Source organism: Corvus kubaryi, unplaced genomic scaffold (genome assembly GCF_017639235.1).
Source record: "Corvus kubaryi isolate FWS band 111438036 unplaced genomic scaffold, C.kubaryi_AGA036_p1.0 65483, whole genome shotgun sequence".
Lineage (NCBI taxonomy): Eukaryota > Metazoa > Chordata > Aves > Passeriformes > Corvidae > Corvus > Corvus kubaryi.
In genome coordinates this window covers 7489-28216 of record NW_024582041.1, presented here as the reverse complement: position 1 = coordinate 28216, position 20728 = coordinate 7489, and the positions used below count along the sequence as shown (strand labels likewise).

At 49.9% G+C, this 20728-nt stretch overlaps 1 protein-coding gene across 3 annotated transcripts; it reads right to left on the bottom strand.

The window, feature by feature from the left end:
• Window positions 1–3910: 3910 nt before the first annotated feature.
• Window positions 3911–19805, bottom strand: LOC121673540 (homeobox protein Hox-D4-like). 3 transcript variants are annotated; one of them, XM_042046905.1, is made up of 4 exons: window positions 17592–19805; window positions 9468–9494; window positions 4955–7638; window positions 3911–4550 (listed from the first exon to the last, which is right to left on the bottom strand). In XM_042046905.1, the coding sequence occupies exons 3-4, from the start codon at window positions 5361–5363 to the stop codon at window positions 4246–4248; spliced, it is 714 nt and encodes a 237-aa protein (XP_041902839.1). In that variant the 5' UTR covers window positions 5364–7638; window positions 9468–9494; window positions 17592–19805; the 3' UTR covers window positions 3911–4245. The 3 variants fall into 3 exon arrangements, with proteins under 3 accessions (XP_041902839.1, XP_041902841.1, XP_041902840.1); XM_042046907.1 differs by lacking the exon at window positions 17592–19805 and adding an exon at window positions 10724–14472; XM_042046906.1 differs by lacking the exons at window positions 9468–9494; window positions 17592–19805 and having other exon boundaries at window positions 4955–8237.
• Window positions 19806–20728: the final 923 nt, after the last annotated feature.

Here is a 20728-nt window from a genome sequence, read left to right as displayed (position 1 = left end):
ACTGTACTGTACAGTAAGTGGGGTTTGCTATTGACTCTGCCTTTCCTCTTCATTCTTACCTTAACGACTAGTGGTGATATAATATACAGAACTGTATTGATGTATCGAGAGTAACAGGAGGAGCCATTAAACAGCAGAGAGAGAAAGTATAATCACAAGATATGCCTCAATATTTAAACTTAGCGAGTGTGTGCTTAGAAAGGCAACCTCAGGCTCCCCTCGGCGCACTTGGGCAGTAAGGGCACATGCTTTCTGCTGCGCATCCTGCTCCCTGCCCGGGCTGAGCCAGAGACTGTATTTTTGAACTCGTGCCTTGACCACGCTCCAGGAGAGGACAAGCCCTCACTGACAAGTACTTATGACAAAAATAGTGCAATCGACTTCTCCTGGCTAGTTGTATGTGTTATTGTCTGACGTGCTTACGCTGGGAAGAAAAAAAAAAAATGCTTGCCATAGGTGCATGGGAAAGTTTAAAGTCTCCAAGTTGTGTTTTCTTGTAGTCTTTCTTTTGTATCCACTGTCAAAGTGAGGGTTACTGCTCAGGAAAAGCTACTCTCTGCATTGCAATTTCAAATTTCCATTTCTTTATTTAATTGATTCTTTCCAGGACTCACCTAAAAGACACACATCTGTGCGGGCATCGAGGTGACTTCAGGTGTGGCTCCTTGCCTCCTACCACACATGCAGAAATCCAGGAGTCATTCTAGAAGGGCTTGTTAAATGCAAAGCAGCAGCAAATGGATGACAGGCACTTTTAACTGTAGCCCAAAAGTAAATATAGACTCCAGCTTGGCCTAGAGTCACACCATTATGGCTGAGGCAAACAGCAAACCTGTTCAAAGGGACATTTGGAAGGATGCTATGCAAAGTCACTCGTCTTTTAACACTGTAATGATGGGAGGGACCAGAATTTTCACAGAAGAGAGACCCACCTTGTAAGAACTGCTTGCTGAAGGTACAAACCAGAATCTATTTTGCTACACCTTTTATTATTTCAAAACTATGTGGAGGGCTTACATCAAAACTACAGGCGACAGTTAGTATAAATAACGCTTTAATCAATGGCAGCAAAACATCAGCAAAGTCTATTAAAAGCATCACACTTTAACAGAGATGAGAGCAGTGCTGGACAATGCGACCGTTTAACAAAGGCTCCAATGCACAACGTTCACCCGTGATAAACAAAATTAATCAGCTTCCCTTCATACACCAAATAACTCTGGAGGAGGATTAAAACCATTAAAAAATAAACCTCGGGTTCTTTTTGCACGGGAGATAACGACCAGTGGGTGCTCCTGGTCATTATTACAGACATTCCTGACCATTCAGAGCATTGGCACTGGGAGCTATTTCTGTTTGGTACTCTCTACCTTCACTTCACGTATTCTCCGATCTTACAGTGCAATTACACCTATGTAAACCTACAGGGCTCCAGCCTCGCTCAAATGGGACTTGCAAACAGGGTTGTAAGAGCTGTGCCTGCTGAAGCCAACACTCTTCCTGGAGTTATTAACATTTCAAAAGACAATGAGACAAATTCTGCTAGCAGCTACACGCCTGTTTGACTTCAGTGGGCGGGGGAAGGAAATTTGGGAGCAGAAGTTGGTCCTTTAACTTCGGGAGCCATCTCGGTTGATTAGAAGCACAAAGCAAGGATTTACTTATCCAAGGCCATTATTTTCCAGAGCTGTACCACAGATGCCAGAGTTGGTAGCTCTCTCCCGAATAGCACTTTTGCCCTGCTCCCAGCCAACTTATCAGGCTTTAAGAAAACAGCGGGGTTCCAGGAGGAGGATTTTCAAGAAGAGTAGTTAGAGGAGTTTTACTTCCTCACACCCTTTTTTCTTCTTTATTTCAATAGATAAGTATGAAGAGCAAAAAGATGGCTTTGAGCAGCTCTAGAGAGGAAAGGCCACTACTGCAGGAACGTGGTGTAACAAAACTTGAAAACTTGTCTCAGGAATTCCCTCCTCAAGCGCTGCTGCTAGCTGCTCTCCATGCTAGAGAAAGGGAAGGGTAGTTTGGGTCCAAAAGGTTAAGGGTTTAGAGGTCACTCTTCCCGGCTGAAATACAACTAATCGAATAGAAAATTTGTCCTCTGGGTGAACCTGTTCCTGCAATTTAGCCGAACTTCAGTAAAATACCTTTTCAGCTTCTCAACGTGAAGGCGTCAGAAAAAAGACGTCTTTACTATGTATGAACTCGGTGCTTTTTGTCATAGAAACAATGATGCGAATAATGCGGGAATATCCATCTTTAATATCACGACGTGGAGATATTCAAGTATTGCCATGTGCAAGTCTGAGAACTGGGCTAACCCTAAGGAAGAACAAAGAGTTTTCTCCAGGCTCTAAAACAAAAGACCAAGTCTTAAAGACACTTTGCGGACTTCAAGGGATGAGAAAAGGACAGAAATTAACTGCTGGCCACAGTTAACGTTGCCGAATACACTCTTGTTGAAAAGCTCGCCTTTTATTTTAGAATTAATTCAACCCTATTTTGGCCAGTGTTTTCGTGAGCGAGCCCAGAAAGCTGTGAGTTCTCAGTGGGAAGCATCCAGCCTGGAGAAGGGCACGTTAACTTACCCCCTGCTCTTTCCACCTCCCTTCAGTGTTTGCTATGAGTTTCCTTCTTTGCCACTTTTCTCTTTAATAAAAGGATCACCTCGTTACAATTTTGACTATGTGGTCCCTCTCCTAGGCTGCCCTGAGGGTACAGGAGATAAGGGCTGAGCTTTAAAACCGCCTGAGCGGAGGTGTAAGTGGCTCAGGGAGCTGGTTTGGTTTGGTTTCGTAGTTACAGAGCACTAAAACTTTGGCAACCAGCAGTCAGGGACAAATTCGTGGGTATTAGATCACCTCTGCTCCCATCCAAGGCTTTCGTGTTTCTTGAAAACAACTTGCTGAGATTTCCAACCATTGCAGTCATGTGTCATGGTTTGCTTAAAATCAATCACTGTTCTTAAAAAAAACCAAAAAAACCCAAACAAACACAAAACAACACAAAAAAATCCACCCAACCTTAAAAAACCCACCCAAACCTAAAAACTAAACAAACCAAAGCCACAAAAACTCAAAATAAACCCAAAACAAAACAAAGCAGCAACCCACATAGACTATCTCTCTCTCTCCCTAGCAGAAAAGAATTTTTAAATTTGCTTGAAAGAATGTGTTCAGCTTTCAGCTTTGAATGGCTCAATTTATATCACATTATTTTTTCAGTCTGGGCTGCTGTTTGTTTTTGTGGGGTTGTTTTTTGTGGTCTCCCCTCTCTTTTTTCTTTTTTTTTTTCTTTCCATTTTAAAATGAGGTATCGATGGTTTAAAGCACAGCTCTGAGCAGAGCAGACTTTGGAAACAGATTTCAAGCCTGTTAGCTCAGGATGGCACACGGTAAGGAGCAGGGACGCTTTTCCTATTCACAAAGAAGGAAATTTAGAAGAAAACGGGGTGGGGGACAAGAAAGTTGTGTACGTTCAAGACAAGTAAACATTACATATGTGTTCATGAGACTGGGAAGGAAAAATACTGTATTTCAGCTCCCCTTCCTCGTTTTTGGTTTGACTATTTTTCTTTTTGTCTTCTTCTATGTAGCAAATAAATAAATACATTAACATTACCAGAACACAAAATAACCCGTTTTCACTTAATTTCTATGCACACCTTCTGTGACGTTATGGAAATGAGCAAGTATTTTCATTACACCGAGAAAGGTAAAGCAGTACAAAAAAAAAAAGTTCACAATTACTAGTCTTTATGTTCAAATAAAAGACTATGCTATGAATTTCCTGTCCTCAACTTGCCCAAAATACATCCTCCCGAAATTGCATGGGATAAAAAGACAATTAAAAGTATAAATCCCATAATAAAGCATCCAATCTTCACTTTAGAATTCAAAACTGAAACACAGGACAGTTTCATTTTCAATGATTTATTATTTTTTAAGGACAGAAGGTCTCATTTAATATTTTCCCAATTCCCACTGCCTGCATGATGGTTTGTTTGGTTGGTTTTCCCTCTCTCTTTCTTTCCCCTTTTTTTGTTTTCCTTTTTTAGGTTGTGCTAGCAGAGGCAAATAAAATAAAGTCCAAAGTAGCGTCATTTTGTCTCCTTTGTACAACAGTACCTTAAAGAAAGATGACAGTTTCTCGTGTCCTTAGCTGCTACATGCAGGTTCTGCTTGGGCAGTGTCAGTTATGTACAGTACTGGTCAGAAGCGAAGGATGAAATGGAAAATTTCACCTCTTCTACAAAGTTGTCAAGTCAGTCTGATGGTCCTTGGAACCAGTTTGTAAATGGGGGTTTGAACCAGAGGAAGAAGACCTGCCCTTCGTGTTGGGCAGTTTGTGATCTTTTTTCCACTTCATTCTTCTGTTCTGAAACCAGATCTTGATCTGGCGCTCAGAGAGACACAAAGTGTGGGCTATCTCGATACGGCGGCGCCTGGTCAGGTACCTGTTAAAATGAAATTCTTTTTCCAGTTCTAGGACTTGCTGTCTGGTGTAAGCTGTGCGGGAGCGTTTAGGTTCCCCTCCGTTGTAATTGGGATTCACTGGGAAAAAAATACGGAGAACTTTTACAAAGCTAATCTTGACTTGCCGGTCCGACTTTACAAAAGAAAACCTTATGAGCTGCGAGCATGTGGCCGAGCTGGATTCATCCCAGTTGCTTACAATGGCCGGGCTGCTTTCCCCCTCGTTTGAGGCAGGCACTACGGGCACACGCAGCTAGGTAGGGTGGGAGCCTCTAGAAGGCTCCTAAAATGGAGTTTTATCTTGCACGGCAAAGCCCCGCATGGCCAACGGCCTATTTCCTCAGCAATAAAAATTTATGGCGAGTGTAATTGGCCACCTCGGTTTAAAAAGCTCGTCCACGAGCCTGGCGGGGGCTCGGGAGAGCGCCGCTGAGGACGATCGGAAGCAGGGTAGAAGAGCAAAGTAAGAAGAGGATCCTTACCCGAGTTAACATGGACTTTCTTCATCCAGGGATAAACTACTGCTGGCTGCTTAACTGCGGAGCCGTTTGGGGGTTTGAGGGCCGGCTGCTGGCTGCAGGCTCGCGAGTTGGACATTGGAGGCGGTGGACAATGCTCTGCTGGGCCGGGGAAGTGGCTCGCCAGGCCGGATTGCTCCTGTCCGTGACCCCGCGGCTGCCCGGCAGAGCCCTGGGCATTGCTACAGCTAAAGGGCTGCTCGCTGTAGTTTGACCGTGGGTAGAGTCCCTGGTGCTGGAAATCAGAGCCCTGCGAGGCACTGTAGTACTCGGCCCCTTGCTCGCCTAAGTAGCTATTCTGCAAATATTCCTCACAAGGAGGAAATTTGGGATCCACATACTTAGAGTTCACCATATACGAACTCATGGCCATTAATTTCTGAAGGTAGAAAATACTAATTTTTCTCGTGTTGTCTTTTTTTCCCCTGCCATAGAGCCCTCCTACTTGCTGTCAACTGAATAAAGTTAGGCGGGCATGTGACCGGCCCGGCCAATGGGGAGCCGGGCGCCCACCGCCGCATTTCCCCGCATTTCCAGCGATTCCACTCAATAACATCCCTCTAACCGAGTGACCCCCCTCTCCGGCGGGCCGCACCCGCAAACCAGGTACCGGAGGTGTAGGGGTACCCCGGGGCGGCGGCCGCTGCCCTGCCCACAGCCTTTTGTCTGAGCCGGCTTCCCCCATCCCCGGGGGATGCTGCCCTGCCGTCTGATCTACTAGCCAGGATCGCCACCGGGGCTTGGTACCTCACTTTAAATAAAATAAGAAAAAGAATCGAAAGGAATATACAGAGAGATGAGCTGAAGCGGGGTTAAAAGGGAAGAAACAGATAAGCAGGCGAGAGAAAGAAAAGCCATCAAGGAAGAGGGTAATATGATGTACAATAGATCTGTCCTGTCTTTGTCTAGCAGAGGTCATCCAAAAGTTACCAGAATTTAGTTCTGCTGAATAAAATTAGGCAATCAGTAACTTCTCATTCACTTTCAAGCCTCAATATATACGTGTGCATACGTATGCATGCACAGATGCAAACGCCAACGTATATTTATAAACCTACACATGTATGTATGTAAAATCATGCAGATGGCAAGAAGGAGTTCACTTTTAACCGCTAAAGTTCAATCAATTGAACTGGAGACGTCATTTAATTAGGTTAAAAATATCACGGGTTTAATGCGATAAATTCCGTCTTCATTCATCAATATCATTCCTGGAGCACAAGTAAATACATTCCAGTGAGGCGAATGCTGCTTTTGCTGCTGTCGTAAATATTTTGATGCGATCTGGACCCTTGACAGGGAAATTTTGCTAACGTCTGGCATATCTAGCTAATTTATGAGTATCTTTTAAAATACTCATTCACTGATTGGTAGATAATACCTTTTTTTTTTTTTCCCCCCAGAAAATTTGTAACTTCTGGTGAGTTTAACTGTTTAAATTCACAGATTGTCACTGAGAGTTAGGTTTGAACGACAACTGAAGTTTTAAGAAACGTCCTAAAACCCAGCGAATAGGAGCGAGGCAGCAAAACTTTTATAATTTCTGAGTGTTCAGCACGCACATGCCTCTTGATTCCGCCAGTATTTTAACTTCTAACCATTTGCAGAAAGGTGAAGTTTTTGCATCGACCATATATTCCCCTAGAATCGAATCTGTGACTATATGAATATCACACAAATTCGGTTCTACAGGGTATATATAGACAACGTAATAACATTCTGTTTTCATCTACAATATAGCAGGTCTTTGCAATTCTCTTAGTCTCTTACTGTCTTCTGAGGAATGCAAACTATTCTGCTGGGACTCAATTCTGAAATACAGATTTGCAGGAAGGTGGGATTTCGGAAAAGATTCACGCTTGTTATTATTGCTGCAATAGAGCTATAAGACCCTCCATCAATTCATAGCGACGAATTTCGCCTACCAAATTCTCAGAAAGACCTGCCGCTTTCTTTAAACTCTCTGCCATTTACGTTCTCGCTATGGAAAATGGACGTGGTCGATCAAATTGCGCTATTTAGAATAATAATGCTTAAAGTAATTTAGGAAGGAGTCTTTAAATATTTAGGCTAACACGAATCTGAAAAGATTCTCCATAATTAGAAATCCCCCCAAAATAAAAAAAGAATTTTAAAAAAATCGAAACAGAAGTAAAACAGCCGACAACAGAAACAGCGGTTGGTGAAAAAGATGAGGTTAAAAGCTGGAGTTAGTTGCTCTCGGGAAAAAGAGAGTTTCCAAATTTACCTTCATCCTATTATGCTGGTCTAGCTATTATCCCCGCGATCTGCCTGCGAGCCTCAGCCTCGCACCCTCCCAGGTTTTCCCCGCCGTAGCGTTTATGGTGAAGGGCAGGGCGAGAGGTCAGCCGAAATCATTTACAAACATATCACAAAGTTTCATTATTTTTACTTTGTCGACAGCGGCACACAGGAGTACAAAAGTTCATGAATTGTGTCTGACCCAGCTCCTCACTGCTGTCCTGCGGTCAACCTCTTCTCCTTCCACTATTTAAAACAGGCACCATAAGGACAAATAATGGTGCGGGTGTGATACATCCAACCACTGCGGAGGGCAGATTTGGGGGTGTTGCGCTTATCCGAGCGATGTGTACCGGGTAGTTTGGCTGGCTCCAACTCCCAACTGCCTGAGATGAGAGATGCTATTTTGAAACGTCTGTTTTCTTACCACTGCGGTGGTGCCTTCTTCACAGCAAGTGCAACTGGAAACGACTTTATGTCCTTAATCTCCCCCCGGATTCTTCAAATCTCCACCCAGCTATTTTCAGCATCTCTCCCCGCTTTCTCATCCTTTCTCTGAGGGGAGGGGGGATACCCCCCCCCCGCCCTCGTGGGGGTTATTTAACCACCCGGCTGAACTGGGAGGGTAACTCTCCTCCGCCCCCCAAAGAGAGCTATGGTTTGGGGCAGCCCCCGGGAGCGGACAAGCCCTCCGAGGGCTGCCCAGGGAGCAGCGATGGAGCTGGGGAAGCAGCAGCTCCCCGTTCTGCTTAATACTACACATTTTCATATTTGTTAGACGCTGTGACCTGCGTTTCACCTTATTGCACGACTTGCTCAGACAGGTCAAAGCCAAAGAGTTATTGATGAACAAAAGCGTTATATATTCACCTCCTGTTCAACTGCCCATACAAAATACTTTTGATCTATCAGCCTTTTTGTATTCTGGTTCATAATCAGTATGCTAAATGTACGTTGGCAGAAAACAAGTAATCCATACATTTAGGGCCGGCCCTGAAATAAAATGCCAAGGGCGTCCATGTAGTGCAGGACTGAGCTATGGGGGGAGGAAAGTTACCTATGGAACACAGTTAAAACTGCAGCGCTGGAGGCGATTCTTTAGTTCGTATTTATAGGACTCGAAAACCAATATTGCAACGCAAGACAAAAAGATCAGGGGAAGCTTGGCACATCTAGTGAAATAGATTATTTATCAGGAAGCAGGGAGAGGAAGCGGGGAAACGCAAACAAACACACACGCAAACACTCCTCTCCTTTACATGCTCCCGGTCAGAGCGGGGCTGGCAGGAGCGGGAAGGGCAATGTACAACCTAATGCATCTCCAAATGTCGCAGGCTTTCCTTCCCTCTTTGAGAGACAAGCCAGTCTCTGCCTGGAGGACCAGGACCAATGCACTTAGCTCCTCACTGGAGCCAGAAAGGTTCAACAGCATTTCCTGGTGCACACTGATCTTCTGCCCTCCCCTCAGTCCCCCCTGCCGCAGCTCAGGCAGGACCATCTGGGATGCGAAAACCCCTACACTAAAAGATTGCCCTTCTAAGCTCTGATACCCATTCCATTCCGTGCCTTCACAGCGTTTAAATCCACTTTAGAGTCTCCCTTGCCCCCAGACCTCTAGCACCAGCGGATCAGCTCTACCGCCCGCAGAACCCGGCTGTAGCTGGGCTGCCCCGGCTGGCCAGCGCTGCCCGCCCCCAGCTCCTGCCGCCTCGTTCACCCAGCCACCAGTCTGTGCCAGACGAGGGGAACATCAGAAAGCAGGCACAGCTCTACTTGGGATCCCGTCCGAAGAAAAGAGTGGGAGTAGCCAAGGTTATGAGGTGCTGGGATACAACGTGATCCGTCCGGATTCTGCACGGGGAGGCGCTGTACAGTCCCGCCGAGTTAAAATGGAAACGCTGCTAGTTGCATTGGAGTGCTTAAGCGCAGGACGACACCTGTACAGCCCTGTAATAAACCCCCAGGAGACCGCACCTCTGCTTTTAATGCTAGCCAGGATTATGACATGGTACCACAAACGGACTCCACAAGAGCCTTCACATGCTGACATAGTCCTTTTCTTTCTCTTGGGGGGGGCACGCACGGGGGCCCGGGGGGCGGGAAGCAATATTCACCAGGAATCATTGTTTTTATTTTTTTTTTTTTTTTCAATCTGAAGGGAAGAACCAGGATTTTCAAACAACGCAAACTCTACAAGAAATAAAAGGTTACTTACTGTGGATGTTCTTCCATGCTGCCGAACCTGTTGCAATAAAAACGTTTGTTACTGTTGTATTCCACATACGGGTGATATTTCTGGAGAACAGTTACAAACCACGTTTGATAGATGAAGGCAGAAAGGAGCTGGTGGTAAATCCTGCAAGCAGCGGAGTGGTGGGATGGAAGCCCCTTCCAAATGAGGACCACGTTGCATTCAGGCAGTTTTTTATGAACACACGCTTTGCCTGTGCCTGGGGTGTGATCTTTCACTTTTAATATTCATAGTCTAAATTTTATACCGGATAATTTCTAAAGAGATGAAGAGCCAGACCTCCTTCTTTTACTGGTGGAAAAGAAGAATAACAAAGGCCTTTTTTTGTTGTTGTTGTTCTGTGGGAATCCAGTCACATTCAGATCACCTTTGCTAAACCATCACCCACAAAATACGCCATGCAGCATTATATCCGTGCTGAGCACAGAAAGACCTACAATTTTATTAGAATAAATATCTGATTACTCTAAGATACATCTCTTTTAAGATCACCTAATCAACCTATCAGTGACCACGACACATGCGTCTTTGTTTGCATTATAGAAGGGTAGATTTGACTTGAACTTTCCTTTAAATATGTCATTAAATATATTCAAAGGTCACGTAAGGGAAACAAATCCACACGCTTAGTCTAATACTCCTGAAATGCGTCGTATATTTAAAAATAAATAATATTGGGGGGGGGGTTCTTTTCTGTATGTGATTTTTCAGCTCCTCTATTGCTTTTCTACAATATCTTGGACAGTTATTGTATTAAACACAGAGCAATTGCCTCGGTATCAATAGTTCACTGCACTGAGCTTCCCAAGACCTTTCTTGTTAATTTTTTTTTTTTTTTTTTAAGTTCTGCCCGCTCTAGATAACACTAGCCTGCAAGAAGAGTGGATTAATATCAACATTTTGGCACTAAGCACTCCCTTACCGAGCCTTTCCTTTTTATCTTCTTCTTTTTTTATTAAAAGAAATTTTTTTACTATTATTATTTTTTTAATTGCTTATCTGCATCTAAGAAATCCCATTAAATTCAGAAATCTCAGACAGAGACCAGCCGGCCCATCCCGGCGCAGCCGCAGCCACCTGAGCTGTACCTGCTCATTCCCCAGCAGAGCTGTTCCGCGTTGCCGGGCGGCGCAGCGCTGCCACCCCGCTCCCGCGGAGGTGCTCGGGTCCCGAGAGCCCGGGCGCGGCGGCGGCGGAGGGGAGGCTGGTAGCGGACTTACTGTGCGCTCCCCCCGCGGCCTGGGGGACCCGGGAGCAGAGGTGCCTGTACGGTCGCATTCCGCCGACGGTTCCCTGCTAACACTTTCCCGATTACTGCTTCCAGGAACGAAAGCATCTGCACTTGTATGCTCTTAAACTAATTTATGGTGGGAATTATATTTTGGCTTGTCAACTCTCAAGCCATAAAACAAAGTTTATTGGAATCACGTGCTTCTAAATAGCCACTCAGGACTTATCTCTGTGGAACCATAAATAACCTTCAGCTTTAAACTTTTATTCGCTGAATAAAGGTTCTCTGAATCTGTCCTATAAAATGGGACCGGGTCGAAATAGCGGGGATGGGTGGAAGTTCAGCTGCATGGCGTTATGCCGGCCTTTTTGAGAAGCGTGTTTTAGGGAAAGCTACAAAGGGGACTTATCACTCCCAAAGTGCTCTTGGGAAAGGACCCGGGGGTGTTTTGCTGTGAGTACCCGTTCGAACCTTTCTTTATAGCTCTTAGGGTACAGGGAAGCCCATCGTGAGGAGGAAAGGGGAAAAAAGTCTCAACAAAACAAAACAACAAAAAACACAACAGCAACAACAAAAAAACAACTGAAAGATGGAACCTTTTCTCCTTTTCCTGGATGTTTATGGCATTTTGGCGAGGCTCCCCTGCAAAACGGTTTTGAGTCATTCTTTTAAAAACTTGGGAGAGCTGTGCCAGGGGCTGCAGGTTCGCCGGGCGCACGAGGGACCTTTGTAAGTGACCAAACTGCTGCAAACAGCGAGGGCACAGGGCTTCGGAAAGGGAGAAAGTGTGAAGCCTGCCACAATGGGATCTTTGAGGACTGGAAGTTTAAGGACGGTTATAAAACAATAAAAGAGCCCTGGTGTGAAGGGAGCAGGGTGTGAGTTAGCAAATGAGAATTTCAAGGAGCCCGAGCACAGGAAGTCAAATGTCTCTGGCAGTCACACAGCATGAGGAAACCCGGGCATCAGTTCCCAATCTATCATGGCTAAGATGAGAACGTCGGAGCGGCTAGCACCTCTGGTGCATCCCAGGAAGGGTTTGTACCTTCGCCAGAGGGCGGGGAGCTGTGTCATCCCCGCCGGGGACCGGCCGCGTGCAGAGGGGACCCGGCCACTCGCCCGGCCCTCGGGTGAGAGTGCGCCTCCGCCCGGGGGCTCAGCTCTGAAAAACGAGCCAAATGCAATAATTCCTTGCTGGGTGGTGGCACCAACTGGGTGGTGCCTGTTTAACACCAGAGTCTGCTCCTACTCGGCCATTTCCTAACGAATCTGGCTACACAAGTGTGAAGTCACCCAAAAGGGGCAGCTCGGCTCTTGCTGTGTTCTTTAGATGGCTCCAGTCACAGCTGAACAATTCGCTTTCCTTCAGAAAACAAGAGGCATCCCGAGGTCCTTCCCTGCTCCTTCTTTATGATCCAGAGTGGCTTTGCATTCCACTATTTTTCTTGCTCTTTGTCAAGGCCTTAATCACACAGCATCGCCTTCATGCTTTTTTAGTGGCCAAAGTTGTGGAATAGCTTTTTCCGCCTCCCCTGCCCAGGACAGCTGGCAAGGACAGTGCATAAGACAACATTTCAGACACAGTGCACAGTCTGAGAAGCTGTAACAGATCCAGGGGATCCAGTCAGCCACCCCAGAGAGAGGACTGGGCTGCCTTGCATGGGGCTGACTTCAGGGTCTCTTTCAGAGCATGGTCTGTGCTCCCAGTCCTGGGCAGGCAGAAGGAAAAGCTCCCTGGAGCTCCCTGAGCCTTACTCAGGCACCTGGGCCTGGCCACGGTGGGCCCTAGATCAGGCTTTGTGGTAGTCTCAAGTCACCCTTCTCCCCAGGCACATCACCCTCACTGGCCTCTGGAGGAAGGGCTTCAGCAGCAAGCAGCTGCAGGGAGCCAAAGCGGCCATCCCTGGGAAGGTGCAAGAAAAGGCTATGTACTGGGACATGAGGGGTAGGGTGAAATGAGAAAGTGCAATAAAATGTGGGGAAAATAGTTTGGGATGAGAACTACGATGCAGAGTCAAGTGCGTTTGCCCCAAGCCTGGCACTGAGTGCTGGGTATGGCAAAGGTCAGGTCCCAGGCAGCAGGGCCCCTGGGTGGGCTCCACGCCCTGTGCCAGTACAGGAGACATCACATCCCTCCCTGAGTGTCTGTGACTGCTTTGGCTCTCTTGGCCTGTCTTGTGGGCAAGAGAAAGCTGTGCTTTGGAGATGAGAGACTGCCCGGCGTGTGCAGGAGGAGAGGAGCCATGGTGAGGCAGGTGGCATGGCGGCCAACCTGCAGAAGTGTCAGCCCCTGGCAAATGGAGTGGCCAGGCTGGGCATGTGCTTCAGGCACACGTATCCAGGACACTGGGGCTGTGATAGGTGAGGCTATGAGATAGTGAGGAATTGATGATTGAGATACAGCTCCCTCTCATTTAGGGACAAGATGAAACTCTCAGTAACTGAGTAATTCTAGCCATGAGATTTTTGAAGAGGGAATTAGAACGATTTTCACATTTCCTATTCTAAAATGCAGATGTGAAAGTTGACTTTGAAGCTCTGGCCAGTTCATTCTCTAGGCTTTCATGCAAGTTTTCATATTTAGGGCTCACGATCTGGAGACAGATAAGAGCTGTAATGAAACAACACAGTAACAATTGGTTTCTCGCTGGTAATTGTGATAAAAAGGTTGGGGGAATTGAATCACATGTGTATGCCACCATCACTCTCAATGCTACTTGACAGACATGATGACCAGCATCTTACCCTGAGGACCACACTGCCAGAAAATTACAGGCTCCATCTCTGACTTTGAAGACCTACTAAGCACCTTGATAGCGTCCAACGCATTTTGCCCCTCTGCTTTTATCATATCCCCGACTTTTCAACAGTCACCTCGTCGCCCATGCCCTCGCCGAGCAGGATGTGGGCATGCAAAGGCCCCTGCCCACAGCACCCCACGCCCGCAGGCAGATCCGGTGGCAGCAGAGGCCCGGAGCGGGCAGGGCGGCGTCGAGCCGCGCCTCAACATCAAACGGGGGCAGCGGCGGCGACACCTTAGGTCCGCGGGGGAAGAGGGCGAGGAGTGCGGGGCAGGGAGGGGAGGCCGGGGGCCGTGGGAGCGTCTCGCCGGGGTAGGCACGGCCCGTGAGGGTGGGTGCCGCCAGGGTCGTGTCCGGGCACGGTTTGGGAAGGTGAAGCCTGCAGGCAACAGGTGAAGCAGAGGCAGGGAACTCTGCTGGGCCCCGGCTTGCAGGAGGCAAGGGTGGATGTGCGGGGGCCGGGGGCTCTGCCCGCGGGAAGGGAGCCGGCGGGAAGGAGGGTGCTCTGGCACCCGCATCAAAGGGACAGGGAGGGAAGAGGCGGGTGCCCGACTTCAAAGGGCGGGCTGGTGACCGGGAGGGCAGCGGGGCACACGAGGGGAGCCCCGCGGCACTGCGGGTTAGGCAGGGAGAGCGCCAGGGCGCGCACCGGGGCGCGCCAGGGTCTGCGGGCCGGGTGAGACGGGAGGCCGCGGAGCTGGAGGGAGTGGGGCAACTGGGTCGAGGCTGGAGACGCCCGAGGAGGGCGGTGGAGCCCTGCCCATGCCCCCCGCCCGCCGGTGGGCCTCTTCCGTGGGCCGGCGGGCAGGGGGGGAAGCTGCCGGCGGGGCGGTGGGCCCCTCGCCCCGCGGAGGGGAGAGTGGCCAGGCTTGTCCTACAGCGCCTTCTCCTGGAAGAGGCCGTGGAGACATGAGGGCTGGTGGCGGCGGCCGGGCCCTGTCGCGCCCCCGGCGGTCGCTCCACGGCCCGGCCCGGCGGCCCTGAGGGCGGGAGCCGCGGGCAGGTGACCGCGTCCCGGCCCGTCGGGGCGTGCGCCCCACACGCGGACGGAGGCGGCGGAGCCGGGCCACGACGGCGGGGCCGGCCGGGCGGCTGAGGTGACCCCCGCCGCCCTGCACTCGCGCAGGCTCCAGCTCGGATGGCTCCCGGCGTGGGGCGCTGGGCATTGCGGGCTGCCTCCCCTTCTCGCCGCCCCCTCCCCCGCGGGTGATGGGAGGCGAGTGCTGAGTTTGAGCAGAGCCTGCTGCCGATGAATGCACTTTATTGCCTCTTGTCTCTCGCAGAGACCCTTCCTCCGCGCCCCGCCCGGCCTCCGCGACCTGCTGCAATGTTTATTGCGCCTCATCTTTTCCTTTCGCTTCCTGTTTTTTCCTCTACTGCTCCATCCAGCAGCATTGAGTGCCGCACTGCAGTAGAGCAGTAAATACCTTTAACAGCTGCCTGCCAACCGAGGGGTGAAATACCGTCTTTGTTCGGATTTTTTTTTCTGTCCCAAGCTCTCATAAAACATCCCGTGGAAATTATATTTGTTTGAGGAACGAGAAAATAAATCGACGGGATTTTCAGTTCTTAAGAACGCAAAACCAACGTGTATATCTTTGCCTAATCTTACTGGGTTTCCCGGGTCCGCAGTTTACATCGCCTCCCCTCCTTGCACCAAAGCCCTGCCAGACTTGGGGAACACAGGCTGCACTTCTCTTCCAGGCAACCTGCAGCAGCTAAGCGGGAGCCCAATGTGACTTCCCAAATGGCAGCCAGTGCCAGCGGTACCCCGGCACTGCCAGGGAGACAAGGCTGCCGCTTCCTGCCAGCTGCTTTGTGATGGTGTTTTTATACTGCTCGTGCGTCAGTAAAGAGTGGACTGGGAATCGGCTCTTTCCTTCCAACACAAAAAAAAAAAAAAAAAGGAGATGAGTCATAAATTCTGTCGAGCACATCGGGAAACGAAGCAAGTGCGAGAAATGTGACTGTGAATCCTGTGCTCCGAAAATTTCAGCACACCGACACATCTATACTCATACCACGTTTTATAGGTGTATAAATAGATATAAAATACAGTCCTCATATGTGCCATGTATATATAAACAGGTACATATAAATATATATGTATGTGCCATATATATAAACGCGTGTTTATTTGCTATTAATACTTACAATTCCATAGGTATGTTTAAGAGCATAAACAGACCTATGTGTACTTGAATATTAATAAAAAAGAATAAATAAATAAATAAATAAATACATCAGAGAAAAAAAAAGAATAAGAACAAAAGCAAGCAAGGAAGGAAGCCCTTTAGAAAAAAGCCGAACTCCCACACAAACCAGTGGAATCATAAATGCATATGTGTACCCGTATGTGTCAGCAGACGGACCCGCAGACACACACATGCACATTAGAATTCGTTAGAACATCCTGCTTTTGTTTTCTTCTTTTTCCCCAGGCTGCAAATAATTTCAAAACAGCTCAAGGACGAGATTTTCCAAAGTTTTTGGAGAGATTTATAGTCAAGTAGCTATAATTACTGTGTCACCTAGGAGGGATTCTGAGAGCGAAACCTAACACAGCACATATTTTCCATGTTACTCTTGAAGACTGTTGCTATGTTGAAAACGAATCGTCCCAAATAATCCCCAAGACCTGCAGGAGCGCAGGGCGGCCAGCTAGTGCAAACAGGCAAAGCGTGGGGGACAGGGATCTTACAGCTTACTGTAGTGGGGCTCGGGCTTAGCAGGCTGGGGGGGTGCTCGGGGGTGGATTAAAGAACAACTCCTTCTATGCCTTCAAAATATGTACCCGGGGCATGACTCGCACCTTTCCACCCTCACTGTGTATGGTTTAGTCAGGCGTTTTGCTTCACCGTTAATTAACTGGCTGCTTTTGGGGTAAATGGCGAGTCAGTAAATTCCTGCAGTGCGACAGCACGGTGCACTGCGACCACCGACCGTCGATGTGAACGCTAAATACCAAACGACGGATTTTCTACTGTGCACTAACAGCTTGAAAATGAAGATGAAATGAGTAAAGCATATATACGTTCACAAATGCGTACTTACAATGAATATGTGTTCTACAGAGAGAAATAGATGTGTAAATACATATATATATATGTATATAGGCAATGTGAATATGGATGTATATACATATATAGGTAACGTAGGTAGAGTTTATATAACTCTTCTATCTCCTCGACATATTTCAAAATAAACTCGGGGATTTGTTGCTGGTTTTATTTTCGAGAACTCATCCCCCATTTAGCCCGCGATGATTTCCACGTGGGTAAGGAGCCGTACCGCGGGCGTGCGCTCCTGGCCGTGGCTCGGCGCAGCCGCCCCCGCGCTGCCCGGCTGCCGAGCCCGGCCCGTGTGCTGCCCACCGGGCAGCTCGGAGCCTCAGCCCTGGCTCCGCGCTGCAGCGGGACAAGGATGTGAGAAAACGTCCCGGCGGGGCAGGCGGGGGCTCCCGAGGCTGGCCCCGGGCACAGCCCCCGGCTCGACCGGCTCGGCGGAGCCGCCCCGCGCCCTCCGCCCCCGCGGGAGCACTGACCCCGATTCTCCTGCGAAAACACCTGTTAAGCTTTAAAGTTACGCGACCGCCCTTCCGCCATGGGGAAAACAAACCAGAGCATCGCCACAGCACGCTTCAGGCTGGCAGGGGGAAAAGTATCCCAAAACCAGAGGGCCTTATATTGGAAGAAACCCCACCGGCAGGAGAGGCGCTGCCTGCGCGCACTGCACCCCAGGCTTCCGCCCCTCACCGCGGAACACCGAGACATCGTGGCCCGCGGCACATATTCGGTGAGAGCCCGCGCGCAACAGCAGCTCTCACTCTGCGGTATGCCCACAACCACTATTAATAATAGTAACAGCACCGATAATTACCATAGCAATAACAACAGCAACAGTCATAGTGGTAAAAATAGTAATAGCAATAATAAAAGGAAGAATAAGGGGTTTCGAGGGACAGGTGACGAACAGGGGCAGGAGGACAGGGGAGCTGGTGCCGTGCCGCATATCGCGGAGTACCGGCGACCAGCCCGAGGGGAACTGAGTGCTTACCAGTTCGCGGAATTGCCCGCCAGCGGAGAAGCCCGGGAGGGTCGCTGTAATCCATTTTGCACCCTCGTAGCAATCCGTGGAGGAGATAGCGGCAGCGGGGGTATCGGGCGGTGGGAGAAGAGCGAGGGGCTGCAGGCGGCGCGGCGGCGGCGCGGGTCTCCGCGCATCCCTCCGTGGGCGCGGGAGAGGAGGCGGCGCGGGGCCCGGGAAGTGTCAGTGCGGCGGCGACGGGACCGGCCGCGGGTTTGGGGGAGCGGGGCACAAACATGCGGGCGACTGCCATACACCTCAGCCTAGACAAAGGTTAGGAAAAGAGGGGCTGAGGCTCTCTGAAGGCAGAATGCAGGGGGAAATTCGCCAGGGAAATCAGGAAAAGGCCATGAAAGCGCTCGCTGCCTGCACATGACCAGCCGCAGCCAATGACGAGCCCAAATAGGTCATAAAAAGGTCTATTACCAAGTTGTAAATTTTCTTCAAACAAAAAGGAATTTACTGCAATTCCTTGCGGATTTTGCACATACTGCTTCCCAGCGCCATGTTTCTTTCGCCTGCGCGCTGCTCTTTTACTGAGGCTTCGGTCCCGCCTGCCCTCGGCCTGCGCGCCACGGGCGCGGTGGCGGAGCCCCGCGAGCACGGCCGGGACGCGGGAGATCCGCGTGGGCCGCGGAGAGAGGGGCAAGCGGTCGAGGAGCCGCATACAGAGAGGCAGGGCACTGTGCCGAAGGATCCGTTTCTTGCCAAACGAAAGAGGGCTTAACCCACATCCCCACCCTCTTCTCCCACCCCTCCCCACCGCTCTGCCGGGCACTAAAAGAAATCACATCTGCTTTAGCGCCCACTACTGAAGCGGAAGCCGTCGCCGACATAAAAATAGTCCGAGCCTCTTCCCCACCCCGCAGTGTGCGGTTCCCGCAGGTTGCGCCGGGCACCGTCACCGCGCCCAGTGCAGGCTGCCTCCGCCCCCGATAAAACCTTCCCGGTGCACCAACAGGGAAAATCCGATTCCTAGAAAGTATTCTAAAAAATTTTAAATGGGCCTGTGTCCACAAGGAATACTCGGCTCAGAGACGGAGTACTGTGGATGTTTCTTGCTCAAGTTTTGTTTCAGGGAATAGCCAGAGCCCTCAATCCTTGACCTCCGTGCTGATTGTAACTGCTAACAAAAGTAAACGCGCCTAAAGATGTAGGATCGATGTTGGATCTTTTTAGCACGCTGCTTCAGGCAGTTGCACACCTTTGAATATTGCCTCGGAGGAGGCAATGGCAACTTTCTTGGTGTCTCTGCAGCACTCACGGCCGCGCTGAGCTGCTCCTCAAGGGAACGGAGAAATTCCGCGGAAACCAAAAGCGCGGTACATCCCTCTGCGGCCGTCTCAGGCGGCCTCTCGCTGCCGCTCTCGCCGCAACCCTCGCAGCTACGGCTTTTCCTTGCCAGAAGTCCGATGCCTCCGGTTTTACAGGGGCCTCGGTGGCCGCATGGGTCAATTTCTGACTCGGTTTTCTTTTTTCTTAGCAAGTTTCCAAGTAAGACCGAGGGAGAGATTCAGATGCCAGGCTGCGGTACTAAATACCTTAACAACTACAGCGACGTTTTGTTTTTCTTAATGAGTAAGACAGGGGCGATTCCAGTTACCACTAGGCCTTCACCAATCATGTGCGCTCAGGGAAGTCAGTTTTTGCCTGCGTGGCTGCGTTCCCAGTCGGTCCTAGGAGAGCAACGCTAACGGAAACTTCTTCAGGAATATTTTAATTTTATTCTCTTTGTCTGGTAATTAAAAACAACTACCGCAGCAGCGCAGCAGCTCTTTTCCGGACAAATACTAGCCTAAGGAGTGCTCCGCTGGTGTGTGAAGGTCTTCGACGTGCCTTCGCCTCGCGGGCAGCCCGGGATGGCAGCGGGCGGCACCAGCACGGCTTTCCCCGCAGCAAGGCCCGCCAGAACCGTGTTGAGTCCAGCCTCCGCCGCTAGCGCAGCAAAGGCAAGAGGCTTTTCCTGCCCGGAGACCAAATACGCCGGTGCCACTAGCACGAGTATTGTTTTGGAAAGCGAGGGGGTTTTGCGCGTCGGGCCACTGGCTTGCTTTAAACGCGCAGCCACCAGCCCCACATCCTCCCTTGACACTAGGGATACCCGTGTATTTATGCAAATCCGTGCAGCAAAAACGTTTACTTCACCGCTTTGTTGCAGCTTCCCCTCGTTTACAACCTTTAGCCAACTAGGCGATTAAAATAAAACCAAGAACAATAGCTCCGCTTGCTCGTGCCTCCCTCCAGAGCTGGCGCTTTGCAGCCGTAGAAACGTGCCTGCCTCGGTAGTGGGGAGCGGGGAAGAGGAAGGGAAGCAAAATGAGCCAAACCCGCCCTACAAGGCCCATCCCCGTGGATGGCGGTTCTCGCCGTGCTGGGTGTATTCCCGGGAGCGAAGCGGTGGATGCGAGAGAAGGGCCCAGCGGCGGGCTGACAGAGCAGCGGCCGGCACCTCCTCGAAAACCTGGCTGTGATTTTCCGAGCAAGGCCTCGGCTCAGCCCCGGCCTCGTCGGGATCGCGCTCGTTTCTGGGCAGATAATAGATTTATATGTCGTGTTTGTCGCAGTTTCTGGCGCGTCCATTCGATTTCCTTCACGGAGCCATTACTCGGGGGAGCGTCAGCCGGCAGGGAAAAAATGACGTAGAAATCTTGGTGGGGATTTATACCTCATGCCTCGACCCTCTGCCTGCTACTCCTAAAAAGGACTGCTCTCGGCCGTCCTGTTTGATACCACGCTCTGCAGGACCCCACCGCGGAGCGGGAGCAAGAGTAGGGAGGGGAGATGGAGGAAAAAATTAAACTGTTGTGCTAATCAGAGCGGACCTTTCCTCCCGTGGTTCCGGGAACCGTGAGGCAGATTCTGTCTTCACCAGCTGCAGCCTCCGCTGGGAAACACATCATATGATAATATTTAGTGGTCGAAACATCCTTCTCTCGGTCTATGCATGGTTTGGGACTCCTAGGAATTACAGCCCTCGAGAAACCCCACGCAGGGTCGCGAAAGCTTTGCATTTCTCTGCCTGTCAGCCATCCTCGGGGGAGGCTGGGCCCGTTTTGGCCGTGGTTTGCGTGGCGGGGCTGGAGGCCCTGCACCGGTTGGAGCAGCCC

Excerpts from the sequence above, each read along its gene's own strand:
- LOC121673540 (XM_042046905.1), bottom strand. The coding sequence starts at position 5,363 with ATGGCCATGAGTTCGTATATGGTGAACTCTAAGTATGTGGATCCCAAA. Across the intron at positions 4,551-4,954 it reads GAAAGTCCATGTTAACTCGG|TGAATCCCAATTACAACGGA; the intron begins GTAAGGATCCTC and ends TTTTTTTCCCAG.